At 52.1% G+C, this 22,351-nt stretch overlaps 1 protein-coding gene across 6 annotated transcripts in view; it reads left to right on the plus strand.

Annotated features, from left to right (window-relative positions):
• The window catches only part of AGAP1 (ArfGAP with GTPase domain, ankyrin repeat and PH domain 1), a 544,600-nt gene that overhangs the window by 184,289 nt on the left and 337,960 nt on the right, over nt 1-22,351 (plus strand). For all 6 annotated transcript variants that reach the window (XM_024752791.1, XM_024752792.1, XM_024752795.1 and 3 more), the window contains exon 3: nt 5,812-5,899. In XM_024752791.1, the coding sequence (XP_024608559.1) occupies nt 5,812-5,899 (88 nt within the window). The remainder of the gene's footprint in view (nt 1-5,811; nt 5,900-22,351) is intronic.

Raw genomic sequence — 22,351 nt, forward strand, 5'->3', positions numbered from 1 at the left:
CGTGTGTGTGTGTGTGTGTGTGTGTGTGTGTGTGTGTGTATCTTAAACTTCTCTCGTGACAGACTCTGACCGTGGTGACAGCAGGTCAGCTCATCCTGTCCAGGCCCTGGGCCTGCTCTGCTCGGCCCACCTGGGCCCTCAGCCTCGGCATGTTGTCCCCCCACGTGCCCCTTCTCTGAGGCCCCAGGGTTTGATAGCAGTTCCAGCCTGTCTGCCCGGTGACCCCAGAGGCCCTCAGATACCCTTCCCGGGGCCCCAGCCACCTGCGGTGCTTCGCGGGTGAACTCGGGGGGGCGGGGGACAGGCCCCTTCTGGCCTCTCCCTCCGAGACAAGGAGATGGAGCAAGGACAAGTGTGTCTGTGACTTCCAGTGTCACCGGGAAGAACAGGTTTTGAAACTTAAGGCCTGAAGGGAGGGCTCGTGGGCAGGCCCCCTGACATCCCCCCGGCCCGAGGGCGTCCGATGTGTGTCCCCGCTGCCACTGCCAGGCATCCAGGCCAGGCCCCCTGCCCTCCCCTCTCGTCCCCGCTCCTTCCTCCCAGCAGGTCTGACCTTTCTCGGTGGCTCCTTCCTTGGGGGGAGGCAAAGGGGCCCACGGTTCCGGGGCCGTTCCAGAAGCGCGGCTTCCACAAGCCCAGCCCTGGGACAGTGCCGCTCTGTCCCCTGTGCTCTGTGACGCTGTCCCCGGAACAGAGCGAATCCCGCAGGACACTGTCAGGAAGCGACATCAGCAGTCGCGGCTGCGCGGCCAGGGATGCTGCTTGGAGGTTTCCAGGGAGCTTTCCCAGTTTCAGAGGTGGCCTCTTGAGCCAGCCAAAGGTTGGGGTCCTGCTGTCGGAGTAAAGCAAGGGGAACAGTGTTCTGGTGATGACGACACTTACTCTGTGCGGGACGTGGGGTACCTCCTGGGTGGAGCTGCCACCTTTAGTCCTGAGCCGGCGGTGCTGTTGTCCCCACTCCCCAGGCATCGGGGGCGGAGCCTCACATGTTAAGAGTGTGCCCAAGGAAGCCCTGGTTAGTGAGACGCTGAGCCGGTATCTGAACCTGGAGTTTGTGCTTCCGCGTCAGCTCTGCCAGCAGAACTTTCTGCAACGTGGAAATGTTCTGTCTTCAGGGTGGCACCCATGGGCCCTGTGCGGCTGTAGAGCATCTGAAGTGGGGCCAGTGCAAGGGAGGAGCTGAAGTTTAAAGTTGAAGGATGTCAAGGCCCGTGGTTTAGACCCAGTTTGGGGAGTTAAAGGTGGTGAGGGTTCTACCAGAGCCCGCATAGCAGCCCGTGACTGAGGACGCCTCCTACCAAAACCTGTTCTCTGCTGGTATTTCAAAAGCATGAGTTTTCTGGAATCAATGCTTGGAGTTTGTGTTAACCGGTAGTGTGGATTTATGATCCTAAAACAGAACTCTCACAAAGTTGGCTTGAATTCACAGGAGCGGTGGGCTCCATCTCACGGAGAAGTAAATGGGGGAGGAATTCACAGGGGCGGTGGACTCCATCTCACGGAGAAGTAAACGGGGAGGATTCTGCCCTTCTTCTGGGGGAGGCGCCCTGCCCCCGACCCGTGCGGGGACGGCCCAGACCCCAGCAGGACGGCCAGCTCCGCTCTGGGCCGGGCATCTTCCTGCCGGGGGGTGCAGTGGGCAGCTTGGCCTCCTCAGCAGATCCCTTCTGTGCTAAGGCGTTCCCAGCGTCTACAGAAATGCTCCTTTGTTCGGGGCAGCCTCTGTGTATCCACAGGGCTGCGATTGTGTCCTGCCTGGGTACAGTACCCGGGACAGGTGGTCCCTTAGGTCAGCACCCTCGGAACCCCTGACTCTTTCAGAAACACAGCAATTCAGTGACATAATAGCAAGCCTCAAATGGACTCTTTATGTCATGTTGGGCCATAAACCATCTGGAATCTGTCAGAGAAAAAATGTCAATGTTTGCTTTCTTTTTTTTTTGGCCCACCACATGGCTTGTGGGATCTTAGTTCCCTGACCAGGGATTGAACCCGGCCCCTCGGCAGTGAAAGCAAGGAGTCCTAACCACTGGACCTCCAGGGAATTCCCCAATGTTCGCGTTCTTTTCAAGAGTGGCAGTGCCATGCTATATGCTTCCTGAGGTTGTGTGACGGGGGCCAGTTGCTTTGGGTCCACACTCGGGTCCCTGCAGACGTGTGCTAGGTAGCACGTGCTGACCACTTACCTCTGGGCGGAAAGGAAACCACTCCATAGATCCCTGGCCTGTAGAGGTGGGCGTCTGTCAGCAACCCGTCATATCCTATTTGCGCGTTTTCATTGAATTCTCAACTGGGATTTTTACCAAAAGCCTCGATTTTATTTTCAGCAAGCCACATGTATAAGCTGGTACGTGGTGAAGTGTGGGGACAGTAGAGAACTCAGTTTAGAAAGACACCTCGTGTGATGTGACTGTTCACAGCCCTGCCCAGAGGAGGCCGGGCCTGTGTGATGACGTGTCGCCACCAGAATACACAGTTCTGTGATTTTCAGGACACCGTTTCCCATGTTACCTTGCTTCTCCCTGAGCCTGTAGACCCAGACTGGCCTGATTCCGTTCTCTCTAGTTTGTATCCAGTAGCAGTTCATGGATCCCAGCGCAGCTTTACAGCTTAAAGAGCATTTTCATCCCTCACTTTATTTCCTCCTCACAGCTGGTTGTCAGTTTCCGCCAGTGTTTCAAATTAAAATAATGCCCACGGTGCGCAAACATGAGGAGGTGTATGAGATGGCCATTCAGTCCAAATAAAACACCCCCCCCCGCCAGCTCTGCCCGGGATTGAGTGATTTGATCCCTAGAAGGGGTGAGTAAATTCTTAGCAAATCATTGACATGTAAGAAGGAGGGAATATTGCCACACACAGAAAGCACAGACTGAACAGTGATTCTGAACACTTTCCTCCTCGGGAAAGGAAAAGCCTGATCTTAATTAAACATTCAGTTCTGCGGCTTTTACTGTTTCGGATTTTCTCAGCGTGGAGCTGACTAAGCAGGAGGTACCCTTGAGCAAGAGAATAATTAATAGGTAGAAATTCTCAGATTATAGAGGCCCAAAGCGAAGGGAAGACATCAGTCAAATCAGGAAGGGAGACAACTTTATTTAGGATCCGTCCACATAGTCTGGGGCTTGGAGCTGTAGTAATAAAGCATCTCGTTTCTGCTCACTGGCGTTTGTGTCATTCATTCATTCATTCATTCATTCACCCAGTGTTGCTAGGAGTCCGCCGTGGGCAATGCTGGGGGGTAGAGAACCAGACACAAACGAGACCCAGTCCCTTGTCAGCACTGGAGAGAGTCAGACCCACATACCGATGTTGGGGAAACAAAGAGGTAAGTGGCCAGGTAGCGTTAGGAGGAGGGCACTAAGGGAGCTTTGGGGAGAGGCACCGGTTGAGGCTGCGGCATTAGGAAGGCTTCTCAGAGGAGGTGACATCTGAACCGATTGCTGACCCACGAGTAGGAGTATTATTTTGGGCAGCGATTGATGTGGAACGATCTAGGCGTCTGGAGTCTGCAAGGCCTGTCAGGATGGTGTTTGGTCACTGGCATATCGAGGACGAAGCAGGGAGTCGGAAGCTGAGGAAGAAAGGACCATGGCGGTGGGAGGGACAGGAAGGTTCAGGGTTTTAGATCAGGTTTTAACTTCCTTTCCACAATCTCGTGGCAGATCTGTTCGCTTTTATGTTTGCTCTTCTCATTAGTGTCCCCGTCACCCATTTATCCAGCCAACCAGGCACACCCCCCACCCCCCGTTCCATCCATCCATCCAACCATCCCACGTTTACCGGCACTTTACTGGGGCCGGAGACAGTGCTGAGCGTAGGCATTCAGAGAGGTGTCCTTGCCAGCATCAGAGACGTAGTTCTTGGTCTTCGGGGACCCGAGCGTACTGGGGGGTGGTGTCAAGAGCGTCAGCAGTCAGTGTAAAGTGTTCTGGGTGTGTAGAGAAGCAGGGAAACCACCCAAAACTCTCTTCAGGTGAAGGGACGGGTGCCCAGGTGAGTGATATGTTCGTGTGGTCCCTGCCGGACCTGGGTGCCTACAGCAGCATTGACCGTGAGGATTTCGAGGGAGACGCTTTGTTGTCTGTTCATGAGATACTTGGACTCTGGCCTGCAGGCAGTGGGAGGCTTCCCGAGAGTTGTGAAATGAGGGAGTCGCATCTTTGCAGTGTCAATTTTAAAGAATCTCTGGTATTCTCTGGGCGAAGAGGGGGAGCTCCCAGGCAGGGAGATAAGCTGAAGGCTCTCCCAGGATCCGGTGGACGGACGCACAGCCTGCCCCGTGGTGGGGGTGGGGGTGGGGGTGTGTGTGTGGAGACCCTCAAAAGAACATCTGGGCGGGGTGGGAATTGGAGACAGCGTCCAGGTGTCTGGCTTGGGAGTCTGAGTGGTGATGTGATCACAGGATGAAGAGCAGATTGGGGAGAGAACGGTAAGGTCTGGACATGCTGAGGTTTCAGTACCAGTGTAGGTGTGTATGGGTTTACCTGAGAGGGGGTGGGGCTGGAGAATGAGAGTGGGTATCCATAGCTTACTGGGAGTAGGTGGGATGTAGCCTGCCTCCCTTGGTTGGGGGGGGGGGGAAGGGGGGGAATTAGAATCCAGGATCTAGGGAATCTAGGAGGTCTAGGGAAGGAGCCAGCGTGGGCCGGGGGTAATTTGAAGAGGAAGGCCAGAGCGGGAAGTTTGAAGAAAGAATCTCCTCTACAGCTTCCCGTGATGCAGCAAGGGGAGGGCCAGGGGATTTAGAAACAGAAGTCCTCGGTGACCTCGAGCAGTGTCCTTGTAGCCATAGGGTCAAAACAGCAGGCTGGGGGTGGGTAGGGTCAGAGAGTGGGCGAGAGGGAGGCAGGCTCTTCGTAGGCGGGGGACCTGTGTCCAGGGCAGGTCTCTCGTCCTGCTTTTCCTCAAGAGAGAATTGATTGGATCATGCTTAAATGCAGAGGGGAAAGTTCTAGCCGGGGAGGAAAAGATTAAAATGCAGGAGAGTCTTTGCACAGAAGATAGAGGGGGAGTGAGATCCCGAGCAGAGGGGGGGCCTCCCCAGGCACAGCCACCTGAGTCCAGGTGTGTCAGCTGTGTTAACACGGGAGCTTTCTCTGAAGAAGGCAGGGTGAAGCCAACCATGCCCGCCGGTGACTGTGAGTTCCTGCTTGCTGGTACAGTGGCCCTCACGTCATGCTGACCTGGTTTCCATCCAGCACGAACACCTTTGCCGCCTTGACCGTGGGTCCCTGCTCTGTCCCGCAGTGTGGACCCCGTGTCCAGAGATGCAGGCCGGCTCTCCTCCTCTCCCCGCCTTGGTCCCTTTTTCTCCCCTCCGGTCCCTCCCCCGGCTCTGTGCTTTTCTGCTGTGGCTCTTTTTCAGCTAGTCTCACCCGGCTGCAAATCCTACCCCAGAGTTGTGACGGAATGCATGTCCTCCTAATCCCCTTGTGGCTCTGTACTGCCACTGCGCCCCATTGAACCTCGTACCTTGTTGAGTGTTTCGAGGGTCCACAATACGTGTTGGGGGGCTCCCTCACTGTACACCTTACCGATGTAACCAGCGCTCATGGGATTCAGTGTGTGTTCTAACCATGTTGATTCTTCAGGCTGTAGAGGCTGATAAAACGTGAGAGGTTAATTGAAGGTGTTGGAATCCCTTCTTCTCCAGCAGAAGGATTTAACTAGCCCATTTTGGGCCATCCCGCTGGTGCCTGGTCGTGGTGGTGCTCAGGATTGCTGTCCATTTTAACCTCTCTATTTGCAGTTGCTGAATAGCACGATATACTGACTACTCTTTAGTGACTGCCCGTTTCTGTGTTTCAGGGCATTGTGGGTAATTTAGCCAGTGGCAAGTCGGCCCTGGTGCATCGCTATCTGACCGGCACGTACGTCCAGGAGGAGTCTCCCGAAGGTATGCTGCGTGTGTCACACAGTCTCCACCTCTAGAGAGTTTAGTTTTCTGAATTTTTTGTTAGCATATTCTAAATCATTACTGTGATGTATCCCATGTCAAGAAAAGTAATAATAACATAACCAAGCAGTAAAAATCCGTAGGCATGTTGCTTCTTCTGTAGTATTTTTCGCTAACCATCTCGGCATTTGGAGCAGATAGAGTCAAACCATGAACGCTGTTGAATGTATTTCGTACCGAATAGTTCTGTCCCTTCAGATGTGAATCCAGTGTCACCCCTTTAACTGTTACTGCTTGGACGTTTCTCTGATCTGAATCTTGAGTTTATACCTAATTTGTGTGTACTGTTGCTTAGTCATAGATCCGAGCCTTTCAGATGACCCACCACCATGTGTTTGAGTATGTTTCCCCCCTTATATTGTATTCTAAACATTTAATGATCACTTTGCATGAGAAGAAGCTATTTCTTTTGCCATGAGGCTTTTACTTCTTCAGTTAACATATCCATATTTTGTTTTTTTGCTTTGAATAACATGATGGTAGTAATGCTAGGAAACCGCTTAGCTCCCGTGTCCCCAAATCCAGGTAGAGTGTCCACATACGGTTTTCTAAATTATATTTTCTCTCCATGTGACCTTTTGAAATCCAACTCTGAGACACTGAATTTCTGGTTCCTTCTTTTTCTTACTGGCTGTTCCATTCTTTGCAGATATGGACGCAGGTAACTATACATTGTCTTCATGGCAGCGCTTGTCTTGTTTGAAGAGCGAGGAGAGACACAACTCTGTGCTGTAGTCTTCCCTTCCCTCCTTGTTCTGTGTATATCATCCTATTTTGTTTCATTTGATCCTTTCCTTTTTTTTTAAGTTCAACATTTCACCCTGTTTTGTCCCTTAGATGTCTTTTTAGCAGTAGTCCCGAGTAGCTTCACGTGTTTCCTGTAACACCTGTTCTAGTATTTAACTCCTGTCTTGGATACTGTGTAACCGTTCAGAAAAGCGTGGCAGATGGAATTCTGTGGCAGTCGTTGCGTGGGGCTCTGCCATGACTTTGCAGCATTTTGCGATCCCGCCATAAAAGTCTCGTGGTGGTCACATGAGGGAAAGGCCTACGTTTTTCGTTATCCGTACTGAAATGATGGTTTAAGGGAGATGAGAAGTGAAGGCTCAAATGTGGGAATCAATGAGGAAAAGCATAGCTAGACACTGAAAAATGGATACAGATGCTAGAAGATCGGCGTGCTTTAGAGAGGTGAGAAAGTTGGCCGTCTTCTTTCCTGGAATCCGTACCTGGGTTGTCCTTGTGTATTTGTGCCTTTGTGTGTGACTGTGGGTTTTAGCCATAGTCATTTTGATTATACCCGAGAGTTTTTTAGAGCCTTTTTCTTGGGGGGTTCTACTTATTCCTCGGGTCTAGCAATTGTGTAGATTGATGACACCAGCTGCTGATGGGCTAATTAGCTGGACTGCAAGTGAGAGGATCACCTCCTCAAGTAAATCTGCCTGTGTGCCCCTGGAACGCTCAGGATTTCACTTGAGGGGACCCCTTGGTCGGGGGTCCCTGGAGGTTTCGTGGTCTGGGCCCTGGTTTTGCTGCCACGAGCTGGATTCTCCTGTGCTCCGTTCGACGTCTGGCGTGGTTGGTGCGGGTCCCCGGTTCTCCCGCCTGTGGCCACCTTCCCCTTCCCCGCGTGGTGCTGTTTTGTCCTTACTGTGGCTTTTGCCATCTCCCTTTGGGCGTTCAGTTTGTGCCATCGCATTTGGCCCTGACTGTGATTTCTTTGTAGTGGGCCCTTATATTTTGATGAACACAAAAGCCTTTCTCTTGAACGTTCGCACATCAAAAGTAAAAACTGTACCCAGTGGGGAGACCTAAATGTGATCTGTAACAGCCCTACTTCTTCGACTTTCCAGGTAACACATTTTACTCCGGGAATTTCATGGTATCATACGATTTTCAGAGTACATTATTTTACAGGGTGGATGCATTCTCGAGTTCGCTAACGGGACGTCCCTTCTTTCATCTGCAAAGTGGAAACATCTCACCCCTCAGTGGGGTCTGTGCCCAAGGGCTCCTGGGTCAGGGGAAAGACTGTCCGAGATCTTTGCTTGCACCCTTCAGGAGCTGGCCCTGCCACCTGGCCACCTGTCCTCTCACCGTTTGAGAGGTCAGGGGATTGTTCCTTGACGTTGCCAGGAGCGTAGAGAGGTCCCTCCAGGGGACGTGCGTCAGGTCCTCCGGGACCTGCAAGAATTGTGAGCAGGCGCTGCCTGGTGCCTGGAAGCCTTTAGTCCCCACGACTCGCTGTTTCCCAGAGGCCAGCCGCCCTGGAACCAGGCAGGTGGGCACGTCTTTGCTTCCCACGTTCTGTCCACGTACTGGGGCGAGTCCCACGTGGCAGCAGGAGGGAACCGTAATTTGTTGTTTCCAAAAGGAAATGAATGAGAAAAGCCTTGCTTTCTCATCGTCTTGGCACACAGAAGTCCCTGCCCCCGGTCACAGAGCCTGTGGCTGCAAAGTGATTTCAGTCCTTGCCGGATGCATTAACATCCATCGATCACCCTTGCTCGCTTCAGTGAGAAGCTCTCCACAGAGGATGTTCTGGAGCTGCGGTGTTCTGTGTCATCCACCCAGGTTTATGGAGAACATCAGAGCAAAGGGAATCCTCTCTGGGGTGTGCGGGAGGCTGATGAAGCCGATTACAGCTCAACACCACCTGCAGCTTCTTTCGTAGCGAAGGGTCAGGTTAGGACACAGCTGAAGGTGTGTGTCACGGTTGCCAGGCCGAGAGGTTTGGCCTCTGGCTGAGCTGTGAGACCTCTCCGTTTTCTTGCTGTTATTATTACCTGCAGCTTTATCCCCCTTTCCTCTTAAAATGGCTGGAGTGATCCACTGCCTGCCCCATACAGCGTGGCGGCTTTGCATGGGAGGCGTGTTCCTGGGGGCTCTGTCTATGCACACAGCTCACTGGAGCTTCCCTGCCCTTCCCCGTCTGCACAGGCGCTTCTTGTGCTTTAATTAATGTGTAAATGTCCTTTAGTGTTACTCTGACCTGTGGGGGGCATCTTTAGATTGCTGGGAGGGTGCAGGTGGTCAGGGCCTTCTGTTTTCGGACCCCCAGGCTTCTCCAGAGTGCAGGTTCCATCACCTCTCAGAGGATGACACCTGTTGTGCTTTGTGTGCTACATTGGGGTTGGTACTTTATCCCTGTGGCAAAGGCAGCTGACTCATACGATTTAGATTATTTTAAAGATGCAACCGAAATGAGGGAATGGATTTAAATACTATGTGTGGGGTTTTTTTGTTTTTGTTTGTTTTTGTTTCTGTTTTTTGCGGTACGCGGGCCTCTCACCGCCGTGGCCTGTCCCGTCACAGAGCGGGCCCAGCCGCTCCGCGGCATGTGGGATCCTCCCGGACCGGGGTACGAACCCGCGTCCCCCGCATCGGCAGGTGGACTCCCAACCACTGCGCCACCAGGGAAGCCCTTATGTGTGTTTTTTAATTAGTGGATTAACAATGCAAAAGTGGGTAACCCAGTAGGGAGCCTGTAAGTCCACAAAAATAATCCAAAGAGTAAAATTTTTGTGCAGGCAAATACCCTTTTAATCGTGCGTGTGCGTGAGATACATGTGCGTATCCGAGTCCTAGGGCTGTGTGACATATTACCACAAACTGTGTGGCTTGAAACAATGGAGATGTATTCTCACGGCTCCGGAGGCCAGGAGTCTGAGATCGAGTTGCTGACAGGTTGGCTCCTTCTGGAGGGAATGTGGGAGAATCCACGTTCCGGGTGACTGGCAGCCCTTGGCGTTCCTGGGCTTGTGGACGCATCATTCCACTCTCTGCCGTGTCGTCACGGGGCCTTCTCCCTGTGTCTGTGTCCAGGTTTCCCTCATCTCATGAAGACACTCGTCTCTGGATTTAGGCCCACAGGTACTGGGGGTTCATACTGGAACACATTTTTAGGGGACAGAATTTAACCCGTGATAGTATATGCATATTACACATCTGGTGTTGAAACAGAAGCTGCACTCGGACCTGTTGAAGTTGCCCCGTTACTTCTTGGTGACAAGAGGGGCGATTAGCTGCCCCAGACCTCACTGGCCATGCTCATGGCTGGTCTCCTAGAACGTCACAAACATTAGGTTAGTGTACATGTGACCTTCACACCTCTGATGGAATTTCACAGCTGTCACTCACTTCTGCTGGAAAGAATCGGGCGGAAATTATTCCTCGGCCATTCAGTCCCCTATTAGTGGCTGCTAATTAGGACAGTGAATGAGGACCTGGGCGTGTAATTCGAGTTCCATCTCATGTGCTTGCGCGCTTGAGGTCTGCTGTGCACCCTGCCTTCCCCCGCCACAGACTCCACGGGCCTGCCGCAGTTTTTTGCTCTCTTCCTTCAAAATAAGAAAGAAAAGGAAAGAAAACCAAGGCTGCCCAGTATTATGTAGGAATTTGATGGCAACGTGGGCCACCTGAGACACTTTCCCTTGCAGACCGGGACACGGTGGTGTCCCCGAGAGCTCTGAGCTTCAGAGCTGAGCCCTTGTCCCGCTACATCTCCCTCTGTGTGCCCCTCCCTTTGTGCTTCTCACGGTGGGCCACGCAGGGGACCTGGGGCCCAGAAAGGCTGCTGCCCAGCAGCGGCTCTCATGGCGGTGGAGGAGGGGAAGGGGCCTCTAGCTCCTTATAAGATGCACTACAGCGCAGCACCCAGCAGACTGAGCAGCCGGTGTTAAGGTCGGTGGAAACAACTTTAAGGATGTCCAGAGACCGACCTTCCTGTGACGATAAAGTTAACTGCTCTTGGCTAATTTTTCAAGGACTTAGGGCCACCACATGGGTGGGAAGTGCCAGGATGATGTCACGCTGTCTGAGAGCTCCCCTTCGTTGGAATCTGGAGTAAGCCCTCATCCAGGTGTGACACAGGTGGGTTCGCCACCTGCTGCGGAGCGGGGCCTCAGCCTGGTGTGACTTGGGGGCGGCTGACCCTGTCGTTCCCAGGTCCTCAGGAGCTGAATCCATCAGAGGTTCATTCCTTCAGTGAATGACTCCAGCTTCCTGTAGGCTCTTCACCAATTCACATTTTTGGGTAAAAAAGCTCTGAGGCCATGGCAGCCCCGAATCTAGGCCGGCAGCCTGCAGGTTCCGGCCACGAGCCCGGTAATGGGGGACGTGCCAGCACGAGCGAGGGCTGCGACGGCACCGCCTCTCACCCGCGTGTCAGGCCCGCACTTACCTGTGGTTGAAACCCGGGTTCCCAGCCTGTCGTAGCCACTTACTGTCGTTGTGGCCTTGGGTGAGTTACCCATCCTCCTGAACTTCAGCTTACTCCTCCCTGCTCCCCAGTCCTTGTAGGGACTGAATATGAGTGTAAGCGTGCAGAAGACTGCGTTAGCCCTGGCATGGAGAGAGGGCTCAGGGACGCGTACCTCGTAAATAAGGGTCCTGCCCCTTCGCTCCTCCATCTTCTGCTTCAGGTGGGCAGCCCTGCCTCCTGGGCTGTTCTGACAGGTGTGGCTTCAGGACTTCGTGTCCACCGGGCGCGAGGTCATGATCCCCGCTGCTCGTGCCCCAGGCGTCCTGGTCCTCGACCAGCTCAGGCCTGGCTCGAATATGCCTGAGGCACCGTCTCTCCTCACCAGTGCGGTTATTCTAACAGCTTTAAGCACAGCTCAGGTCATGACGGTAGAGGGCTGTACGAGATGCCTGGGACCTAATCGGGCCATTTGGAAACTAGAAAGAAGGATGGAATTTAAACTGGCCCACCATCCCCACAGGGCTTCCAGAATGGGGCTGAGTTCTCTGAGATCTTTCTTGCACCCGGGCGGTGGGGACTCTGTCTGGGCTGCTTGCAGGGTCACGAGCTTCTCTGGTTGGACGTGGCCTCAGAGCACGGTGGCCACGGTGATGGATGAGACAGCCCCATCTTAGCCTTCTCTCCGGTGTTTCCAATCCGAAGGTGCCCCCGCGAGGGTGACTGGCCCTGGGGTTACCACTGTGCCCTGCCCGTGCCTAGCCGGGACGTCACACACTGGCTGCAGTTCTAATGGTCACTTCCTCCGGGGTCAGGGGCTGCTGGCCATCAGGTCACTGTGAGCTGGACGTCCCTCTGTTACTCTTGCCGGTTCCCTTGAGGACTCTGCCTGGAATTGTTTCCCAACAGATGTGTCTATCGTCAGGGCAGTAAAAGCCTTCTCAGGAGCATGGGTATCTGAAGTCATTTTTTAAAAAAGAATGTTTACTTAGTTTCTTAGAAACAAGCCATGTGGTAAATACCAGCCTTATTTTCTGGGACATGTGAAATGCATTTAAACTGTCAGCTCCAGAAACCCTTTCCAAATCAAATAAACTTAAAAAACTTTTTTGTGAGCTACCGCTGCTCAGCAGATGTTCGGCTTATTTCTAAACACGTTCTTGGTGCTGTTTAGTGTCGCGATGAACAAAATATGTAAACACTAATAAAATTCGAGTAGTTTTGAAATCTAGCCAGTTAAATGTTTCAACGTACCTTTACCATCTTACTTGCAACCAAGTGATTATAAGTACATGATAAGTTTTTAATGAGGATTATCTGAAGTCTTAAAATTAAGAGCCCACCGGTAGGTTGGCTTAGTAGACAAAGCAGAAACCAGTTCAGCCATCTTCTGTAATTATTTCAGATGCTGACTCAGTCTCTAACTATAGGAATATCATTGATTCCTGCCATTGTTCTGATCTGTGTAACCGTCTGCTAACTCTGTCCCCTCACACGTAAGCCATACTGAGGATCGGGTGATAGTGCCTTTAAAATAGGCGAAGGATACTAAAATAATCACTAGAACTTCAAAGAAATCATTAGAGAGAAGGGTGTTCTACTTCATTTTAAACAAGAAAAAGACAGCTGTAAAATTAGAATAAGGAGATTATGTTTTTGGCATTGACAAAATTGGCAGGACAAAATGTATTTTTGAATTGGTTGTTTGGGACTCAGAACACATTGTCCCGTATTGTTATAATTAATTCACCGGGAAACTGAGGGCCTACTGAGAGCTGGGCATGGCACCTGTGGCCAGTGTGTGTGTTCCAGAGGGGAGAAGAAGCTTCTGGATGAATAGCTGTAATTCACGGTGGTGATTTACACCTGGTCAGCTGAGCAGTCTTGCGTGCTCGCTTCAGCCGGGAAGTGTTCCTGGGCTCCCAGGGTAGCCCACACATCCTCCTTCATGTCATTTGATTAACAGAGACCCCAGAATAGTAGCGTGCATGCTGGGAACACAACCGTGTCATTCCTAAGACACCTCAGGACAAAACCATTTCTTTAATAGGAAACAGGAGACTGGGGTCTAGAAAGTTCCACCTTTGAAATTAGAAATGATTTTTTCTAGAGAAATTTTAAGTCCCAAGATGGTGTTTTAGACCTTTAAGTGCACGACTTAATTGCAGATTAGAAAACAGTCCTTGGATCTGTCAAAGCTCAATTGCCACCAAGTGTTTTCTCCTTGGTCCGTTGCTACATCTGCCCATGACCTTGGGCCCTGACTTTGTCGTCTTGCTGGCAGCGGCTCTGGATCCAGGGAACCAAGTGGCCGCCGACCAGTCCATCATTCACCCAGGCAGGCAGCTGCCTGCTCTGATCTGGTTCATGTTCATTGTCGTAGTGTAGAATCCCTTGGTTGCATGGGAGAGATGACCAGCTTCACTGAGCTTCAGTAGAAAGGGGGGATTCATTCACTTATGTACCTGGAGCAGCTCCGGGGATGAGTGTATAGCTTGAGAAAGCCCCTAATCACCTGATGCACGTGAGCTAGTGAGGAACCTGCCTCTCCCATTGCTTGGGTCTCCCCACTTGGCGGCAGGCAGTTTTGGTGGCCTCGTGACTGCATGGTCTGCAAAACTCACGTCTCACGGGAGGAAGAGTTGCATGTTTTTCTCAGTAGCTCCGAGGGAAGACTTAGAGACACCTCTGGATGGCATTGCTTGAGGCGCAGACTATAAGTTTTAACCAGTGGGAGGCTTTGTAATGCAGATCTCTTCCCTGATGAACAGACCTGTTCCACTCAGTTTACCCAGTGGGAACAGGGTGCCCCGGAGACCAGAAGGGCCAGGTCCTGTTTGCTCTCACCTCTGTGCTTCCTTTCGCAAATCTCTACCTTTCACAGGCTCACTTCTCTCCCACCCTCCCACCCCATTTTATTGGTCCCAGGGAAGGGCAAGATCTGAGGCTCATAACCAGTCCTTGACCGAGGCAGTCTGACCACAGGTTGAGAGGTTCTCTGTGCAAGTTTGTACAGAAAGGAAGAAATGCCGGATGAGGCCAGCCTCGGGGCGGGCAGAGGAGAAAGAAAGGGGGGCAGGCAGCACCGTCAGATGCGGGGCAGTGGGTCAGGGGGCCAGGCTTACGTTCCAGAGGGGGACGGGTATGGATGTGCCAGCGTGGAGCCCACCTTCCAGTCACGGCTGGTGCGAGACGGGATTGCCGTGTGAAGAAGATGTACCTCCTGTAGGATGACGCTGGGAGGTCACGCCTGCTGGATGTTAGAGCTCTAAGGGCAGACTTTCACTGGGGCCATGGTCAACTCCCAGGGCCAGGACGTGGAGATAAGGCAGCAGAAGGGAAAATACCAGTAGCAAAATAGGCCAAGTGCCAAAAAAAAAGAATTACACGAGGAGGGTGTGGAGTGTGATGAAGGTGCCCGCAGGCTCTCCCCTCCACGTCACCTCCTCCTGCAGGACTCAGGGACCCCCAGGGTGCCCCCTGAGAGCTGGGGCATCGTGGGCACAAGACCTGAGGGGCTGGGACAGGCCCCTGTGTGCGTACGTGCGCACCTGCGTGCACGCCACGTACGGCTGCCGATTATCTACAAAAGGTGACAGTTCGACATGACTGAAATGGTTTGACTGGATCAATTATTTGATGATTGACCCAGGCCGGAAGTGAAAGCCACATGCAACTCACAGCGTGGTCTTTTACCCATTGTAGTGGCTTCCTGGATGTCCTGGATGTCCTGTGTTGGGAGGGATTGTGAGGCAGGATCTTGGCTCGGGAAGAATTCTGAGTGTAGCCGATGGTCCCCCCTGACTTGCGTCTGGAAGCTGCTCGGTTCCGTCCATGTGGCCCAAGGGGCAGCATGTGTGGCCAGCACGCCATCCTTTTCTGAGCCCCATTTCTTACCGTTTTGTTTCTTTTACAAAATGGCAACACCACAAACAAAAGAAGAGAGCAGCATTGTTCTTTGAGGGCCACTTGGCTGGGACAGGCGTGTTGAAAGTGTGGAGGGGGTGGGGCTTGGTGACAGAAACCAGGTGGCGGTGTGTCCTCGATTCCTTCCACGCAGCGAAGGGGAGCGGGTGAGGCTGAACCAAGAGGGAGGTTGTGTGCCGGGACTGTCAGTTACACGGGGTGTGACCGCGTGATCTCCAGGTGGACCGGGCTGCCAGCGTGTGCATCTCCCGTTGCCCTCGTGCGTGGAAGGATGCTGAAGGGAGTTGGGGGCCAGACCCCTGGGCTCCCAGCAGTCATTACACAGGCGCTGGCTTTGGAGAGGGACACAGCAGGGCAGATGGGAGGAGTCCTCAGACAACCTGTGGACCTTGGAGCTAACGCAGAACGGTGGGAATGAGCCGCGGGGACCACTTACCACCGGACCCACTGCTGCCCCATCAGGAGGGGCGGCAGCTTATTAGTCCCACGAAGTACGGGCTGTAGGATGTGCCCTGGCCCGCCTTCCGGTTCGGGCAGGAGCCTGGCAGTACAGGTGCAAGCTAGGTGTGTTCCAAGTTGCAGATGCAGGGGCTTCCTGGGCTGGGCAGGTTCTGAATGTGCCTGAGAGAGAGACAAACACACACACACACATACACACACACTCACACACACACTCACCCCACCCCAGGGCAGTCTGTCCCCTGCCAGCCCTGGATGGTGGGCTTTGCTCCAGGTCTTGGTGGTGTCCAGCTCACAGGGTGCTGGCCTTCTCAGAGACCAGATCACCCTCTAGGATGCGCAGTGACCTGGAGACAGAGCCCCCTGGAATCCTGCTGTTAAAGTCCTGACACTGTTTCCATGGGAATGAGACGGTTACAGAGAGTGAGCCTCCACCTCTCCCCCGGCCCCCGGAAATGGGAGAGGACAGTCCAGACAATAAGTGATGTGTCCCCAACTTCCCTGGGGGCGCAGCGGTTGAGAATCCGCCTGCCCATGCAGGGGACACTGGTTCGAGCCCTGGTCTGGGAAGATCCCACATGCCACGGAACAACTAAGCCCGTGTGCCACAACTACCGGGCCTGCGCTCAGACCCCGCGAGCCACAACTACTGAAGCCCACGTGCCTAGAGCCCATGCTCCACGAGAGAAACCACCGCAATGAGAAGCCCGCGCACCGCGACGAAGAGTAGCCCCCCGCTCGCCACAACTAGAGAAAGCCCGCGCGCAGCAACGAAGACCCAACGCAGCCAAAAATAAAATAAATTAAAAAAAAAAAGTGACATGTCCCCAGAAGAAATATCAAAGGGGAGATGGCTCTCCCACAGCCGTCACCCCCTCCCTGTACTGTTGCTGCTCCTGAACTGAGAAGGATTGTTGCATTTTTAAAGATCTGTAAAAATAAATAAACAAAAACAACCCCGACCCCAACCCCGAAGCAAGGCTACTGCCCGCAAGGCCACTTTCTGGTGGCCCTTCGCCGTGATGGCTTGTGACCCTGCTCTGCAGTGTCAACACATCAGGTATTAAAATGCAGAGGATTTCTGGGTTTCTCCACAGGGTCTAATCTCACAACCACTATCCTGTTTTAGTTTCTTGAAACAGGCACCTGATTTATATTCAGAGAAATGTGTGTGAACAGACAGTTCTAAAGCCAGTACTTTTACATGTCCAACTCAACAACTGCATTTTCAAAAACAAAGTTGACACGACAGTTTTTTTTAATGACAAGTTATTTTCACATGGGAAACACTAGTTGAGAGCAGTAAAATCTGAGGGACTAAGAGACCATCTGCCCGTGTGCTGGTAGCTGAGCAACCCACCAAGGTGCTGTTGGGTGCTGGCCAGCTCACCTCCTCACCCACTTTTCTGAGGCTACTGCCCCTGGACTCGTCCCAGGCCATGGCTGGTGGGATTTGGCCTCATTTAAAGGCACCAGGTGAGCAGCTGGGCTCTTTTCTCCTGAACCTGCAGTACTTTTTGTAATTCATCCCTTTTTATGCTTAAAATAAAACAAACAAATAACCTGAAGTACATTTCCCCCCAGGGAAACAAGTATGTGCACGGCTAATGTTCCACTTACCACCAAACTCTTTCAGAGACTGTAGCAGATGCTGGAAAGTTCACGTACAGCCACCACAGTGGGTGTTGGAACATTTCCAACAAACAGCTTACTTCTTTGGTCACACAGGCAGACCTCATTTTATTGGCGCTTCCCAGACACTGCAGTTTTGGTTTTTTTTAAACAAATGGAAGGTTTGTGGCAACCGCGTATCGAGTGAGTCTGTCGGCGCCATTTTTCCCAACGGCACTTGGTCACTTCACGTCTCTGTGTTACGTTCGGATAATTCTTGAAATATTTCAAACTCTCTACCAGCAGAAAGGTTATGACTTGGTAAAGACTCAGATGATGGTCAGCATTTTTTAGCGGTATTTTGACATTAAGGTATGTATGTTGACTACTACAGTATAGTATAAACGTAACTGACGTGCACTGGGAACCCCCAGCGTTCCCGTGACTCGCTTTATTGCGATACCCGCTTTATTGCGGTGGTCTGTAGATTTTATAGGGAGGGGCCCATCATTATGTAGCTATTTCCTCCTTCAGGGGGCTGGCTGAAAACCACGCCCCCCAACCCCATCCGCTCGGTGGGTTCCCAGTGGGTTCCAGGGGGCACAGGCTGTGTCTGTTCCTGGGGCCCGGTCCCCTCCCCTACCCCACCCAGCTGGCTCTCCTGGTCAGTTCCCGTGTCCTCCCGCTGCCCCTGACAGTCAGAGATTCTGTCCTGTTCAGTCTGTTCACCAGCACTGTGCTTATTATTGGCCCATAACGGGCTTTGCTAAATGCTTGCTGTGTGGTGCTCCTGAAGACCAAGGTTTTATTGCCCCAGTGTAGGGAGCTAACAGAGAAATGGGGAGCGGCGAACACAGGGGGAGAACCCTTGCCAAATACTAATAAGAGCCAAACTGTGTCACAGGTGGAGTGTAAATCAGATCCATTCCCCTGTGTTCCTCTATTGCTTGCTTGCTTGCATGGAAGTCCCCGTCTGAGATTAGAGACACAGCGTACACGTGGATAAATATTGAGACGGTTACTGGGACTCACAGAATCTTTTCCCTGGGGCAGTACGAGTAGTACCGTCCAGAGCTTGCTATCTTGTGAGCTCTTCAGACTTGGGAAAAATAATTACTGCCCTGGATCTTCCAGAGTACCTGGAATTGTGACAGAGTGTTAAGGGGGATCCTGGTTTTCATATGGGAATTTGAGCGAATTGAGGGTATTTCTTTCATTCTCTGCTTACTGTGGTCTTGGTTCTTCCTTGTCGTTGAATTTCACTTTGAGACGCTCCCTCAATGTGCAAGTCCCCAGACAAAGTCGCCAGTGTAACACAGCAGGGCTTAGTTGGTGTTCAGGGCACACAGGTAGCGTTTCGGGAGCCTGACGGCTGACGCAGATCAGCTCCCGCTCACCTTCGCTGAGGCTACAGAGGCAGGTGGTGGTGTCCGTTGAGTTTTCACACAAGGGAGCTGAGGCACCAACCGCTACTGAAGCCGCACAGGGTCGCCCAGCTCAGAGGCAGACCCTTGGCGGGCGGCTTCGAGCCCATTCCTCTGCACTGCGCTCCCCCTGCCTGGATACACACACACTGCTGTCCTGAAAGGGCCACAGCCCACCTGACGGCTCAGCACCCACATTCAGGGGCCTCAGCGGGACCTCGGGTCACCAGGTCTCCTGCGTGCTGGGCCGTGCCGGCCCCTGCAGGCTGCCTGTCCCTTGGAACAGCTGCTGAGTTATTGGGGAAAGTACTGAGTTCAGTGGAGGACAGTATGTGAACTTTGGGGGTGGGTCCTAACTTCCAAAGACAGCTTTGCGGGGAAGTCTGAGTGTGTGGAGCCAGGGCAGCCTGAATGGGCCTGGGGCTCTGAGCCCAAGGGAACAGGCTGCGGGCCCAGGCGCCAGCATCACACCTGGAGTGTGAGCTGAGGACAGCAAAGTCCAGGCTTCCCTTTCCAGAGAGCGTCCCGCGTCCACCACAGAGCCCGTGGACATCTTCACAAGAAGGATGCTTTGGGCTCCAGGACCTGCCTGCCTCTTCTGGGGCTGCTGGTATCGCAGGGCATGTTTTATTCTTTGCAGTACCTGAGGTTCTGCCGCTGTGATTACAGAGAACATTTTGTTGGGTTAATCCTATCTTACAGCCATTTTAGTGGTTTTTTTGCAGGGGAAAAGCTAATAAAACTTACGAAAGTGGAATTGGGCCTGTCCCTGGATGTTGATGATTGGAGATTGATCCAGGTCAGCCAGCCTACACCTTCCCAGGGTTTCTGTGTTTGTTTTACTCGTGAGAAGATAGCACTTGGAAGAGAGAACTCTTAATGGGTTTCATGTGTTAAGCTGCTAATTTACCTTTTTCTCCAAGTTCTTGGAAGTAAAGATGTAAGGAAATTGAATTTAACTATTGGGCAACAAACCACTTCCCCAAACATTAATTTTCCAGTTTCTTTTTTGAGCAGCAATACCGTTTTTACAAAATGTTTTAAGTAGATCTCTGATACATCATGGTGTTCTGTTAATAAAACTTGTACAAGTTCTAGTTGATAAGTTTCTGACTCATTGCTTATCAGAGACAGCCATAAAGCTGTTTTATGAACACAGAATAGGGCTTAAGGGGCTCCTGTTTCAGTTTTAGATCTGCCTTTTCATGCAATTAATTTTTGATTTTATTGATGTCAAGAAAACCTGAGCCACACAGGTGACACTTAAATATATATATATGTATAAGTGTATACATACATATTCACCTTATTCGCCATTTCAAGGTACTCTTCCATTAGATACATCCAGAAGTGTTGAAGTAGTACGAATAGTAGCACTCTTGAAATTCCAGGTTGAATCAACGAAGGCAGTGACTCTCATTGCATAGAAGTGTTCAGGTAGGAGCCCCCCCGGACCACGGTCAGCACTGAGTGCACTGTGACATCGCCAGGAGCCAGCTGGTTAACTATCTCCTTGTTGTTGCTTAAATTACTTGCATCACCCAAGAAACTGTCACCGCACGTGCGCCCGGCTTGCCCCTCACGGGAGGTGGGACGCGTCCCCAAGCAGGTTGCTTGCTTGTGCAATCTTCATGATTTTCAGGCGCAAACAAATGCAGGATGAGATTTTTAAAAGGCCAGGGCGAGGCTGCAACTTTCCCCGTATCCCAGCAGGTGGGTTCTGCCTCTGCCCTGGTTACCTGATGCCGCAAGAGCCGCCGTCTTGGTCTCTGGGTTAGCGTGTAACATACCTGCCAGTGCAGGTTGCTTGTCACCGTGACAGCCGCTTCAACACCAGTTGTACATATGTAAAAAGTGCTTATTACATTGGCCATTTTCCAACCCCCTGAAGTGGCTCTGGAGCGTGCTCCTGGGGGTGCACCTTGAGCCCTGCTGTGGGATGAGAGCCCCCCCATCTTGGCTGGCATGGCAGCTTTTCACCGGGGCCTTGGTTTTGCTCCATCCTTAAAGTGACGTTGAGAGTCTGTCTTTTTCTCTTGGAAGATCATGGGCTGTTTTGATCTGCAGGTTCATACCTCCTTGCATTTCAAGAAAATGCCTCTGTTTTATCTCTGAATAGTCTTTGAGCTCTTTTGTTGGGGATTTGTTGTCAGAGGTACCATTTATCCTTTTGTTAGTTTCATTTGTCTTCCTGTCAGTTAACTTCTGTCTTTTTCATCTTGATGGAGTTTATTTCAAGCCATTCCTCCATGTCAGAATTTCAGCTTTGAGCGGTGTTTCTTCTCTCCCTTACTTTTTCACATTGTATTCGTCCGTTCCAAAATGTTGGTTTGGTCCTCAGTTCTAGAGGTTCCCATTTCTCCCCTCATTGTTTCGGTTTCTTCTCCCTGGAGTTCTTGTTAAATGTCTGTTCATAAGTGGCATTAGGGAGGGAAGTGATCAGAAGGGATTTCCTTCTGCTTTTTGAGTTTTGTTTTCTCCTCCATTGGCTCTTTGGGTTTTGCGGGCTCTCTTGCAACCCGCCTCCCCTTTTATTTTGGCTGCGCTGCACGGCTTTCAGGATTTCATTTCTCCGACCGGGGATTGAACCCCGGGCCGTGGCAGTGAAAGCCCGGAGTCCTAACCAGTAGGCCACAAGGGAACTCCCGCAATCCCTCCCTGTCTTTTTCCCCTTGCCCTATCTTTGCACGATAGTCTCACCATCTCTTTAGCTTTTTCCTCCCCTTTGCTGAGATTGGCGCTGTCTCGACTGTAGTCAGGTGCAGGGATACACGCACTGCTCAGGCCGTTCACGTAGGCTGGCCACTCGTCCTGGGTCAGGTATGGGACGTGGGGAGCCCCCTGCCATCTGGTTTCCTGGGGCAGGACACAGGCTAGAGGAGACATCCCTGGCCCAGAGGGATGGCCCAGTCTGCCCGAGTTCCCATTTCCCAGACCTCCGTCACACCCCTGGCCCCCTGCAGGGAAGCACCGAAGGCTGAGGCTGGATGTTACTTTCCCTGAGAATCGCAGTGTATCATGAGTCCCTTTGTCCTCTGAGGGCATCTCCTCCAGACAAAGGTGAGCTGCCCTGACACACAGGGCGCTTGCATTCCCTAGGAATTTGCTGGATGCCCTGCGCCAGGTCCCCTGCCTCCGCGGGGGCTGGGAGGGGGTTGTGTTATACTGTCACTCCCTGCGGGGGCCCCTCCTTGCAGTCTGGGTATCCCAGGCACTTTGCCTGCAGAGAGCCCTGGCGGCTGCTCATTTGGGAAAACCGTCAGGGGACAGGGCACAAAGGCCATGGTGCCCCTTCCTGAGCACCCCCCCTCCCTGGGGGATCTGGAGCCACTCTCCACCCAGTGCTGGAGTCCTCCTTTTTATTCTTAAGGTCAGTGTTTTCGAGGTTGGTTATGTAAAGCTTTGCTTCTTTTCTTGGTGGATGGTGAACTTTTTATCTGGCTTTTATTTTACCCCCCCTCGTTTTATTAGATATGGAAGAAAGGAAATTTGGTTATAGCAAAGTTCGAATCTTTCGTCTTACCCTGGAACTTTGACTTCTGTCTCAGTCTTCCTTCTTTATTTTACTCGGGTCTGGGTGAAAAGAAGTTGTTAAAGACCGTGGCCTGTGTGTTAAACCCCATTTCACCTGAAGTCGTGAAGCCTTTCACGACGTGAAGCATTTCACCCGTGAACTTACCAATCGCCACGCATTAATTAGATCCTTAGTGTTAGTACATTTTTATAGTAGTCCCTGCCCTCCCTTTTTTTTTTTTTTTTTTTTTTTTTGGT

This window comes from Neophocaena asiaeorientalis, unplaced genomic scaffold, assembly GCF_003031525.2.
Source record: "Neophocaena asiaeorientalis asiaeorientalis breed wild unplaced genomic scaffold, Neophocaena_asiaeorientalis_V1.1 scaffold294, whole genome shotgun sequence".
Lineage (NCBI taxonomy): Eukaryota > Metazoa > Chordata > Mammalia > Artiodactyla > Phocoenidae > Neophocaena > Neophocaena asiaeorientalis.